Source organism: Solanum tuberosum, unplaced genomic scaffold (assembly GCF_000226075.1).
Source record: "Solanum tuberosum cultivar DM 1-3 516 R44 unplaced genomic scaffold, SolTub_3.0 scf00487, whole genome shotgun sequence".
NCBI lineage: Eukaryota > Viridiplantae > Streptophyta > Magnoliopsida > Solanales > Solanaceae > Solanum > Solanum tuberosum.
Genome location: NW_006239408.1, coordinates 257,990 through 271,971, shown reverse-complemented (window position 1 = coordinate 271,971; position 13,982 = coordinate 257,990). Strand labels below are relative to the sequence as shown.

At 29.6% G+C, this 13,982-nt stretch overlaps 1 protein-coding gene across 1 annotated transcript; it reads left to right on the top strand.

Moving 5' to 3' along the window:
* The first annotated feature begins 4,844 nt into the window (after nt 1-4,844).
* Nucleotides 4,845-8,767, top strand: LOC102602132 (uncharacterized). Its single transcript, XM_006364227.2, has 2 exons — nt 4,845-5,520; nt 8,445-8,767. The coding sequence occupies exons 1-2, from the start codon at nt 4,875-4,877 to the stop codon at nt 8,744-8,746; spliced, it is 948 nt and encodes a 315-aa protein (XP_006364289.2). The 5' UTR covers nt 4,845-4,874; the 3' UTR covers nt 8,747-8,767.
* Nucleotides 8,768-13,982: the final 5,215 nt, after the last annotated feature.

The window sequence follows — 13,982 nt, the reverse complement described above, 5'->3', positions numbered from 1 at the left end:
GGAATACGCTCTATCCATCTCCATCTCCTTCTCCATTAATTATCATACAACATTACTAGTATTAATTTTGCCCGACCACCAATGGCCGCCGGACTCTGCCACCTTCTTCTTCTTCTCTTTCTTATACATTAATATCCCCCTCATTCTTTTTTATTTATTCAATTCCTACTATAAATATGTCCTTATATATATTAAGAAAGAAAAAAAAGAGTTGACTAATTTTTTGTTTTTGTCTACAAAATGTGAGTTGAAATATTAATTTTGTTTGCCTCAGAGATTGAGTTACTATATAACTCTAAAACTATTGGTTTGTCATGGAAAAAGTTCAAAAAGTCCTTTTAACCTATTAGAAACAGTTTTAAAATAGACATAATACATAAACATGACTCTGACTTCAGTGAACAACTATGCCCTCAAACTTTGAGTATATACAAATAGACACTTAAACTTATATAAAATTAAACTAGTAGACACATGTGTCCTACATGGCATAATACACATAGAACGCCACGTAGGACACACAATTGTCATGTAGGGTGTTATATATGTGTCTATTTGTTCAATTTTATACAAGTTTAAGTGCCTACTTATGCACACCCAAAATTAAATGTCATAGTTGACCGTTAAAATCAAGTTAAAAGTCATGTTTATGTATTATGCCTTTAAAATATATATATATTTTAGGCTCAAAAATACATTTTTGTTAACAGAAATCTGAGATGGAATTTAACTAAACAAGTGGTCAATTTTCATTGATCCAATTCATGTTTTATCAAATAAAAAGACCCAACACCCAAATTTAATACTCATATTTGGAACATGATTTTTAAGATTATGGGAATCCTGTTCTCTTGGCTTATGCAATTGTTTAATTATGGGAGTCCTATTCTGTTGGCTTTGGCTTTTTGCTTTGGCTTCTGCAATTGCAAAAGATATTTTTGAGCTTAAAAGAAATGTTGAGGACATTTTTAAATCAATAAATGGAAGGAAAATATTTTAAAACTATTTCTAATATCTTAAAAGATATTTTTGAGCCTTTTCCGACTTGCAGCTGATTATTTTGAAAATTATGCTTATAAGTAATGCGAATACATATAATCAATTTTTTGTCCTTATATTATTTTAGATAGATATAATGCTTTTACCAATAGTATTGATGGTCTTGTTTTGAGAGTTGATTTTGCATTTATGTCATTAATATCTGTTGTTTTCCTTGGAGAATTGATTAGCCAAACTTTTTCTATATGACTGTATATATCTTGCAAGTCAAGACTTTAAACTTGTTTTTTTCTTGTCATATTTTGATAAATTCAGCTATTTGATATTTTTTCCAATAATATTATGATGAAGTTAGTTTTATATATTTTTTACTATTTTTAATTTATTTATCATTATTATTATTATATTTATTACTTCATTATTATTATTATTAGTTTCAGTCTTTTGATGAAATACTATTTAAATTTGTGCGGGTGCAATAATAAATGAGCATATATTGAGCGTTTATTTTTAGGAAACAGTATATTTTAAACAAGTTTTAGATGTGAATCAGAATTTGTTGAACTCTAAAATAAATATTGATGTAGTGTTAAAAAAAATTAAAAGAATGATATATATGTAAATCAAAAGATGACTTGGAAACATGAAAAGCCTATAATTTATTTGAGGAAGAGGGTTGATTGAGTGGTTAGGCAGCAAGGAGGCGATAAAGGTCATGCTCAAGAGTCCCACGCAATAGTACTTTAATTTCTTCGTTGCCCTATTCTTCACAAGACAAAAATAGGGGTGAAATCCAAATATATATAACATTATATGAGAAATAAAAGTTGTCACGCTAAGCAATTTTTTGATAATTTCAAGCACTAATAATACTTTAGATAGATGTAAAGGTTGACTAACTGTAAGTAAGGTAGAATGACCAAAATGAGAAATTGTCAAACTTGTCCCATTATCAATACATAAATTTTGGTAAGGGGTTTGCGAGGTGATATATATTGATAATTGAGGGAAGTGTCATTGCAAAACATGTGTCTTCGTAAATATGGTAAAACTCGTTTGTATTTAACGGAGGAGTTATATAGAGATCATGTTACACAAATCTATAGTTAAATACACACTCTCTAAGAGATATACTATCAACATGAATTTTAATAGAGTAAAACTACTACAACAATGTACTATTTATATTATCCTAACAATGTGATTTATGTGCATGTCTATAAAAGACATATTTTAAAGTCGTGATTATACATTGCACACATCCTTATATGTGCAATCAAATTCATCTGACCACATTGAGGACCGACTAAATCTGGATTCGCGCTCGAATTCGAGATCTCTTGGTTAAGAATGAAGGAGTACTTACCACTCCACCACAACTCTTGTTGGTCAGTTAAATTATTATTATTAACAAAGAAATGGAACTATCTTTTAATGTTATGATAATAACCAATTATGTTAGATGTAAACTTAAATGATCGACACATGGGTATAATTCATTGTTTTTTAACATATATATTTCACTTCAGTAGCATAACTACAAGCCAAAAAGAAGATATTGGTGAAAGAATATAATGCCCTTATCCTTTTTTTTAATTCATTCTTATTCTATTGAAAAATATTGATGAATCTTCGTGTGTTTTAGAATTTGCATTTTCCTATTTCGACTATTATTATTTTTCTCTATCCCTGGTAGGGATTACAAATGGTGCAATGCGATAGGAGATAATTATATCACATGCATTACGGGGTAAATTTGAACTTCGCATAACGTTAGGATTGTTTACAATTCGATTTGGATCAATTTATAATTTTAAATCAAAATCAATCAATTTTGTAGATTTTGAAATTATTAAAATCAAACAAAATATAATAATATATTTATATATTTAACTGCTTTTGCTTTTGATTATATATATTCTTTCTTTCCTTTTCTACTACTATTTCTTGACACTAAACGAACTAATAAAGTGATAAGAAAATATTTGGTAAATGTAATATCATTTTATTAAAATATATTCATAATAAGCCAAATATATTTAATTATACAGTATCTCCTAATTAGAACCGAAGGCTTTTCATCTTTCTCAACGAGTTTGATTTTTTTTAATTTTCGAGCAACTAAAATATTATCTAAACAATCCTAAATTATATGTCTTCCTCCCAATGTTTCAAGTCTTTTGATATACTATTTACTGATTCACATTTAAGATGAGTCGAATTTTAAAATTGAAGCTTATAAACTCTTCCATAGCACATTGTTCCATTTTTCTTTCTCATTCTCTTTCTTCTTCTTTCATGGCAGCGGATTCTTTTTAATTCATAAGATAACAATGTAACAGTCAAATGAACATGATCATATTAATCATGTTTTTTGGTTGAATGTTGAAGCCTATGTCAATTGCTCATTATTATATTTATATTTTTTTAAATACAATCCACATTTCAAAATCAACAATTAGATCATTGTTCATCAAATCCTTCATCCTAATTTACGTAGTAAAGTCATTAAACTTTGTTTTATATCAATAAAATCACTCAATTTAGGTATTTGTATCAATAAAATCAATCAACTCAGTTTATCATTAAAAAATAAACATAAATACATTATTTTTTGTGTCATGCAAATATGAACTCCATAAATAAATAAATAAAATTTAAAAAAAAACATCAAGATATTTTCTATGAATAAACTTAATTAGTGAAAATTAAATTATGATATTATTATATAATTAAACTGCATTATGATGAGCGTTTTCCTAAGAAAAAAAAAAAGAGAGACGGAAAAGACCCGTAAAAGATTGTCATGACAAATAATTGTGTAATACATCACTTTTATCATATAAAAAAATGATATAGATGTTGGCTTAATAACTGCAAGTATTAAGTTGTTGTAGTCATTGAATTATTAAAAAAAAGAAAAAAATTCTTATAAAAATAAATTGTTGCAGTCATTAAGCCTATGATAATATCAATAATATTTATTGGTAGGATAACGTCCATCATGATACATCTTAAATTTTAAGTACATAATATTATTATAATATTTATTTCACTTGTTAAATTTATTCGTAAAACTTTTTGATGAATTTTTTTAGTTTTATTTATTTGTGGAGTTTATATTTACATATTTCTTTTGCTATGTCAATTTTTTTTAATAATAAATTAGTTGAGTAATTTTATTGATATAAAAGCCTAAGTTGAATGATTTTATTGATACAAAGGCCTAACTTGAATGATTTTATTGGTATAAAACAAAGTTTAGTAACTTTACTAGATAAATTCTCAAAGTTGAGTAATCTTTTGAAATATTAACTCCTTTTTTAGGCCAAAAAAGTTTTAAAACAACTAAAAAGCAAAAAGTAATATCGTCTACTTATGACTTTTAATCCAAAGAGAACCTAAGAAAAAAAAAAGGTAAGATCAGAAGAGCACTTCTTCTTTCTTTTTTTAGATTCTCCATCCAAAGTTTTGTGTTCACATTAAAGTCCCGACAAAATTCGAATATTATATTATAGGGCCTATTAAAAGATGACGCTCTCAATAGAATTTTCTCCGTATTCGAGGCCATTAGGAAAACATGATTGAATGACTATTTTTTTAACTAATAATTGAAATTTAAATTATTTTGGATAAGAATTTTTTTTTACTCAAGGAACATTTTGTTTAATTTTTTCATGTTTATATCTATGCATATGGATAACACTCTATTAAATTTATATACGGTACAACTTATATTACAGAAAAATTAGAAAATGGAATGAATAAAGGTGTGTAAAGCAAAATTACTGATGGGACCTATACATGTTGCTTGTCTCACCCAAAGTAAAAAAAAAAGTGAACTCTATTCCATAAGTAAGAAGAAAACTTAAGCCATGCTTCTTTCACTACCCTTTAAAGCACAACACACGCCTTGTAGAATTCCTTTCATCATTTCTGTTATTCTAAAAAAAAAACATATTCTTAGATCTCTCATACAGAAGAAGAAGAAGAAAGAAGGCGAGATAATGCTAAAGAGGCAAGATTCATTAGTGGCATCAGCTCGCCGGCAAAGGACACCGCCGGGTGGAGAAAATCAGCATGTTGTGAAGTCTACTGGTTGCATGTCAGGCATTATTCAACTAATTTCCAAATACCAAAAAAAGACGAAACGCATTACTTCTGGAATTAGAAAGCAAGGTAAATTAGTAGTAGTAGTAATTGGGGAAAATGAAAAAAATGATGAGGCAAAGGTACCAAAAATCGAAGCAGATAAAAAGGAGCGGCCAGTAGCGTTAGTGGCACGGCTAATGGGGCTGGAGGAAATAAAGTGCCTTCCGAGCCCTAATAGGAAGTCGAGTACAGAAGAGGTAAAGAGAAGGAAGCTTCTAGAAGACTTGGGCAAGTGCAATGACGATTTAGAGTCTATTCGCCAGATTCTAAACTCGCTGAAAAGGGATAAGCAAATTGGCGATGCAGTGAAGCCGCAGACTCCATTAACATTGTGCAACAAAATCGCCAAACCTAAACATAATCATAATGGTCAGTTTTCTTCTTCCATTTTTTACTTCTTTTACAATAATTTTGTCTCTGTTTTATTTCTTTGGCATACTCGAATTGACAAAAATCTCATATTGGTGGTTAATGATATAAATGTTCAGATTTAGGCAATTCTTCTTCCTTTCAACTAGTTTTGGGAGTGTTAGTTAGGTCCATGTCGCTGCAGCACTCATCTCACCCAGTATTGAGTAAAAAAATAAGATGAGTGATTTCTTTATAAATTTGAGATAATACTCTTCTTTCTGAGTTAGTTTTTAGTAGGGGTGGACGTTCGGTTATTTGGTTCGATTTTATCAAATTTTGATTTGGTTTTTCAATTTTTGATTTTAGAAAGTGTGCACCGTATATTAAACCAAACTAATTCGGTTCGGTTTTTTCTACTTCGGTTCGATTTAGTTCGGTGTTTTTAAAATTGATTTTTCGGTGTGAATGAAAATAAAATAAGGATAAAGTATAAGATACTTAGAAATTTAAAACTATATTAAGGAATGATGAGTATTACCGTGGAACACTTATTGTGCTAACTAAAAGACTATATTTGTTTTTCTCAAAAACATTGTGCCTCCAACAATTTATCGAGAAAACAAGTATGAAGATGGTTCCTTTACATAATGTATATTGGTAGAAATATGTTTGAGTTTCTCTTGAAAATTAATATTTCAAGTTAACTATTGAATTGTACATTTGGTGTTACTTTTATTTGCTCATGAATGATTTAATTGTTGATTGAATTTTTAATTTTTAATTAAGAGAATGCCCATATATATATATATAAAATAAAACAAGTTTAATTTTTTTAAATAAAAGTTCGGTTTTTCGGTGCACCGAAGTTTTGAGACCCTTACACCGAACACCGAACTGAAGAACTGAACTTCTGGAGAAAAAAACACCGAACCGAAAAACCGAAGAACCGAATTAGTTCAGTTCGATTCGATTCGATTCAGTTTTTTTATTTTTCAGTATTTATGTCCACCCCTAATTTTTAGCCTAATTTTACATTTTCTCGATTTCTAATGCATGACGTTATCTTCATGTTATAAATATGTTCAAAATATACATTGGTACCTAAAGTGAAAATTTTAATATACCCCCGAAAAAATGAGTATTCCTTTTTTTTTTTAAAGTGAAAAACGAGTTTTCTCACCTTAGACATTTAAAAAAAAGAGACTATAAATAAAATATATAGTATAAATTATTTTACGTAAAAGCAAATAACCACCTAAGCGATTGATATGCATGGTAAGTATTCTTTTTATAATCAATTCTTAAATGTTTGGAATGTAAGAACTGATGATAAAATTACGTACTTTTAATAAGAAACTCTTTAATTTACTTTTAAAGTAGAGACAATTAATTGCTATCATGTTTAACGTTGGCGTAGATCTTAAAGTGCTAAAGTAACGGAATGAATAATGATATGAGGACGAGCATGGACCATTTTCATCATTACTAGTACTATTACTTTTGGCATTCAAAGGAAACTTTCACTAGAAAAAAGAAAAGAAAAGTTAAACTAACGATTGTTTTATTATTATATATTATTGAAAACTTTGTTCAATTATTTAAGACATGATACATAAATGTGTCATTTAACTTGATTTTATTTCATATTTATGATCTCCAACTTTGGGCGTGAACAAGTAGACACTTAAATGCGATGTGCGTCTATTTGTTCAATTTTATATAAATTTAAGTGTTTACTATATACCCTCAAAGTTAAAGATCATAAATGTAAATTAAAGTTAAATTAAATGACATATATTAGTATTATTTAATTGTATCTTACTTACCAAAGAATTAACCAAGAAAACAAAAAATTAATTATCTTTTGGTAACGGTCTCTAGATCTATCCATGGAATCTTTTGCCAAAAGCTTCATTTGTATGCCTCCACATAATAATATTAATAATAATTAGTCATGATTTGGTCAGAAAATGATGAAAAAGTGAAAATATGAAAAAGACATTCTACCCAAAAATATGAAAGTGAAAGTAAAAGCAAAAGTCTTATAGGTCCACTCTGCACTGTCTACACACTTTTTTTCTTCTTCATGTTTTTATCAATATAATAACATGCTTTATGATAAGATGAGATTAGGGATTTAATAACTACTCTTTGAGACATGGATCGTTGTATTCCGCTACTAGACTACGTACGGAGAAATGTTATTTGATAAATTTTATTGTATCGTATTGTTGATGGATTAAGGCAAGGGTGAAGGTAGACGGACTAAGGGTGGTTAAGAATAGTATAATCTTTGAAGAAATACATGCACAAGTAAGTTCTTTTGAGATATGATGGGAGAGAAAATCTTAACGAAGATACTGAAGATGTATATGACGGACTTGATTGGGGTTGAGGGGTCGAGGTGAAGAATTGGGAGGATTTTTTATGGATAAACTTTTGAATAAGATATGCATATGAAATTTTAGACAAATCTCATATCGAAAAGGGAAAGAAAAAGTTTACATGCATGCATGGTACATGCGATTTTGGACTCATGATGGTAAAACCCTATGGATAAATCTGTATGTTTGTTAGCAAAATCCAATACTTTGACATATGTTTGGGTTGTGACAAATATGATACCAGAGTTGATGGGACTCCCTTAGTACGATGGCGGGCAAATCTTTGCAAAGCGCTGAGTCCCAAGTGGGGTGTTTGTATGTAGTGCCACTAATTAACCATGTGTCTGCTGATGAGAGTGGTCCAAGATCGACTGACATGCTTTGAGGCTTGCAAGCTTTTAAAAACTGGGTGCATTGGACACCTTAGACAAAATTATATATTACATTGGGACAAAAAGGGTGAATTTAGTATACATAAACTATGGTGCACGTGAACGCATGATCTCTCCGTAAAACTAGATATTTTATGTTTTAAATATTATATCTTTGTTTTTGAAGGGCATATTACACAACAAAGGATCAAGAGGCTAGAAGCATATGAACCAATTGATAAATTTACAAATAATGCACCATTATTTCACGTGAAGCCAAAGTCATGTAGCAAAGGCATGATTCAAAGTGTAGAGGAAGTGTGGAATGAGAGTGAATGGGGAGAAAAGAGAGAGGCTGGGAGAATAGGGCTAATCTTACAAGATCAAATTTGCAGGGACTTAATTGAAGAGTTCCTCAAAGAAATGAATCTACTAATTTCCTATCGTTCTTTACCCTTTTTAGCATGTAAGAAAAGGCTTTTCTTCTAAATATGTCATATTATTTCTGTTTGGTTTTTTTGTCCTTTTATATATATATATTGAAATTGTTGATCTTTATTGCTATTACTATTATATATATACTTACAGTAAAAGACTGAGAAAAAGGATTTGGCTTATTACTCTTATTTTGTTTTGCACCATTTCATTTCTATATGATATACAATACAATACCATTAATTGTCTACTATATATATATGTCTATTTTTGTTACACTTAATGTTTGTATATGTGAAAAGGACATTTGATAATGAATTTATGGGCAACATTGGACTGGTTATCAATATTTCCCAAATGAATTTAATCAGAACGCCTAAGCTATTTGAATCCATAAGTGAGTAAATTAATATGAAATCAAGGAGTACAAGAAGCTACCATAATTCAACCAATTAAGGAATTACACTAATCTAACTAATTAAGTGGATTGTTTTGGGAGGGGATTCTCTGCTTGGATCGGAGTTGCGACATTGATGCGGTCGCATGGAGGAGATGCTGCATTGATGGGCTATTGTTGTTAGATCCGAAAATAATGTGAAAGCTATCAAAGCAAACCTCAAAAGACCATGAGTAACAAGACAAGCGAGAAATATACCAAAAGACACAAAGATTTAATGTGGTTCGGTCAATTGACCTACGTCCACAAAGGAAATGAGAAATACACTATATTAATATGAGAATATAAAATATAGAGAGAAATAACATCAACCAATTCACTCGGAATACAAGGAAGTTCATACAAGTGATAACGTATCACTTGTAACCCACAAATTTTCCCTCTAACCAAAATTCTCAAAACTCCTAGAACTACATTGTGAATGCTGATTAAGTTAGAAGGAACAAACCTAGAGTAAACTTTCAAAAAGAAGGTAAACAAACAGAATGACCACAAAATGATAAAAACATTCACCTATGGGAGATAAATTTCAAGAATTGCAGAAGAGAGATCCCAAAGAGCTAATGACTCAACTTCTATCAAGAAAAACATGTGAGATTTAATTATTCCTCTTTGAGGCCGTTTTAAATATTCAGTTTTTCAAATGATTTTAGCTACAAATTCATACTAATAAATTTCAAATGCAATAAAAAAAGTTTAAATAAAAACTTAAAGATTTTACATAGATCATGTGGAAAGGAATATGAAAATTTTCACTACAAATTCATACTAATAATTTCAAATGCAACAAAAAAGTACAAATAAAAACTTAAAAGATTTTACATTGATCATGTGGAAAGGAATAATTATGAAATGCATGTCGTTATGTGTATATTCATTTGATAAATGTTGATAATAACATAAAGAAATAATAGCTAAAGATCATAAGTTAGCATGCAATTTAGTATTGTAAACATTGGACAAATCCTCTTGCACATATTCTCAACTGTCTCTTTGATATTCAAAGGGATTGTCTTATCGATTTGAAATATCATATTAGTGTGATTGACTTTGTAGTTAAAAACGGTTAACATGTTTTTATACTTATGTGTTTGTATTTCAAAGCTTCAAAAGGAGTTTTTGGTCACCAACATTAATCCTCAACTATACTCTATGTTTAAACCACATCTTTGCACTATCACAATGAACAAAAAAACATTCCTCAATTGTCTTAAAAATGGCAAGATTCATCCTTCAATTAGTTTTTGACAAAAACAAAAAACTAACAGTTGATCAACCCACAAGTCCCCCATTTTGTTTGCTTCAATTCTTATCTTAGCTTATAGTAGTAATAGACAATTCTAACTAAACAGGATGAGCTAGGAAGAGAGGTTTTCATCCTCACCTTCACAATAGCAGTCAGGATGTTCCATAAAAAGTGAGTAAAATATTTCGAGTAAATTATTTTTCGCCCTATATAATTACTGATCACATAAGCAACAGTATATTATAAGAAAAAAATGTATAATTTTCTCTTTATTTCCTAGACAATGAGGGAATTTGAAGTATGAAGGTAGTCTATTTTAATTTTATTTTTGGTGTAAATTTTATAAACACTAGTTACTGTATTTTTAAAAAGATAAAAATAACATATTTAGATATTACGTAAAAAAAAATATTCGTTTTGTTCCATTTATGTGACGCTTTTAGCTTCTTAAGATTCAAACTATGTGAAATTTTTATAAAGAGAAAATACATCAAATCCCCCTTAAACTTGTTCGTAAAACTCACTATAGCATCATAACTTTACGGGTGTTTAAATACCCCTTAAACAACTGTCAAGTGAATTAAGTATCACCTTATACATACAATACCAGTTTCATAATTGGAAGGTGATGTACACACGCGCCACATAAGCGCCACCTCAATGACACATTGATAACACGTCATATTGTGAACAAATTTCATTTCTTTTCTTTTTTCTTTTTCCACGTCATTTTTTGTTCTCATTTTCACTGTTTACTCATCTTCTTCATTGTTCCATGTTCTTCATTATTTCAATAATCAATACAATACAAAAGTAATTGTTACCCTTTGCAAAACTCCAACACCCACAATGTAATTTTTAATAATTTGACGAACATTGTGCGAAACAGTGAAAATGACGATAAGTCGGCAAGTGCTTCAACGACAACTTTGAAAAATTATCATCATCGTTGGAGCTGGGTTTGTTGGTGCTACTCTTGCTCATACTCTTAGGAATGTTTATTTTCAATTTCATTTTTTGTTGTGTAACTTACTATTTTTCCATATTTTTATTTGCAAGTTTTTTGAAAGCTAAAGTTTAACAACCATGGTTGCTCTAAGGACAGCCAGCAACTGCTTCAACGACAATCGCCGAAGTTATTGTTGTTATATTAGGCTCAAAACCGACAGATCTGATGGCTCGCCTGAAAAGCAAAAAAATGAAAACAAATAAAGGGAAGAATGGAGGAAAGCCAGGAAAAGGGTATGGCCGACGATTTTTCCATGGTTGCCGGCGTGGTGAAATTTCTTAGTGAGATTTGGTGGTCTCACGACGGCTGATCTCTCGCAAGAGCTTTAAACGGTGATGAACGAAGTACAAAGGGGTTGGGGTGAGGTCTGGCGTGGTTGAGTTTGTTGATTCGAGAAATGTTCTCTCGGAAGTGACCGCCAGCGGTGGAAACAAAGAGAGTGTTGGATTATGAAAGGTGATTAGGGCGTCATGCGGAAGCTTACAATTTGCAAATCATATGGTTGATAAATCAGATAAGAAAAACTTATACTAAAAATCAAAATATTATTATATCAAAACTAATATAAAGAAAAAACATTGAAACTTTAGAGAGAATAAATTTCCTCATAAACAAGACTCTTAAACGACTACATTGTGGATGTTATTGTTGTTGGGTTAGAAGAAACAAACCTATATTTATAGAGTCCTAAAACATTTCATACTAGAAAAGGAGTCCTAAAAGGAAAGAATAAACCAAATATAAAATAATATTATATTTTCCTTTCAAAAAAAGTAAAAACATTTATGGTAATGTTTTGTTTTTCTTTAAGGAAAAATAGATCTTAAATTATGGTAAGAAAATCAGGGCAAAACCCTAACAGAGAGCTGGTACAGGTTGCTGAAACTTCCCTTTTCATTTTTTATGCTATTTACGCGCTTATAAATTTTTTATTTGTCATGTCAGCCTCTAAGGTCATATTTAATTCACTTGTAAGTTGTTTAAGGGGGTATTTAAATACACGTAAAGTTACAGTGCTAAAATAAGTTTTGGGGACAAGTTTGAGGGGGAATTTATGTATTTTCCCTTTTATAAATATTTTACTATGTATTTTTCATCATATTGACATGAGAAGAATTGCAACTTTAATATGTTTAAAACGTCACATGTTTATCCATACTTAATTCTAGCTTCATTTACATGAAAGGAAATTAGTTTAACCGTTAGTTGCTATCAAGAAAAAAAATGGAAGGGTGAATCTGGCCATCTTTAGGATAGTTAATTTTTTGCTCACTGTGATAGTAAGAGAATGTTGTTTAAATTTAAAATATATTTAAGGGATGTTTTTAGCCAAACACTCCTTCAAAAGCATTACTCATATCAGAGTATTTGGAGTACAAAAAGATATCATCAAAGAGAAAATAGAATATTTATCCACCATATTTTGACACTTCATATATCGAAATCAAGATAATGTGGAAGCCATTGAAAATTTGTTCCAAAGCAGTTCTCTAACATAATATTACTTGTTAATATTGTCTAGTAGTTATACATAATATACCTCTTGAACTGGTGAATGATTTACAACATTATATGTCAACAGTAAATTGATATAGTCCGACAATCAAAAGTAAATTTTTAGTTTAGCTGCAATAATATTTATACTAAATAAAATAAAGTGTTCTTTTTCCCACCTTTTTCTCACATAGAGTCATTATTTCTAGTAAATATATATTTAAAAAAACGATTGAACATTTCATGTATAAAATTATGGACAATAGTTTGAAGGATGACAAAAAATGCACTAATATTGCAAACATAAGAAATTATTTGTGTTCCAAGTAAAAACACAAAAATAATTTTGAGACTTAACTCAAAGATAAAAGATTATCTTGGGCTTTTACACATATTGTATGTTGAGCGTATATTATTGTATATCAAATTTTTCAATATTGCTAACAAAAGGAGAAAAAAATAACGCAAATCACACTCTTATTAGTGCTAAATACTCGTTGAAACAATAGTTTCTAAAATTACATTTTTTGTCAATTAATTGTTACGGTTACATATATATGAAGGCTTAGATATAAGCGAGTCAAATTAGGTATAGTTCATTTTAAATGCATGGTAAACAAATCGAGATTCTCATGTATTTGGAATACCAATTTCTCACTCGTCTTTCTCCTCTCGTGCTCGCCTCTTTCCCTCTCTTTTCCCTTTCCTACTATGTATCTGAATTCCACAATTTCATGTATATGTGTTTCCAATATTAATTTCATGTATTTGTGTATCCAAAAACAATTTCATCCTGTATATTCAATATCAAATACAATATATCTAAAGCAAATTAAACACAACATATTAGAATCAAATATATATATATCTTTGATATCGTATATAATAACAAATTTTGAGATACTTTTAGACCCGAAGATAAAAAGAGTATTTATAAGTCAATTCCATCCCTTAGGAAGGTAATATTGTTTTTCTTTGGGCAAAAGCGTCAAAGCACCCAAGAGCGCCAGAGTATATATAGGCCCAGACCTAAGACGTTACCAGAAAAAGAAAATCCCTAATCTTTAATCGAAGAGAGAAACTG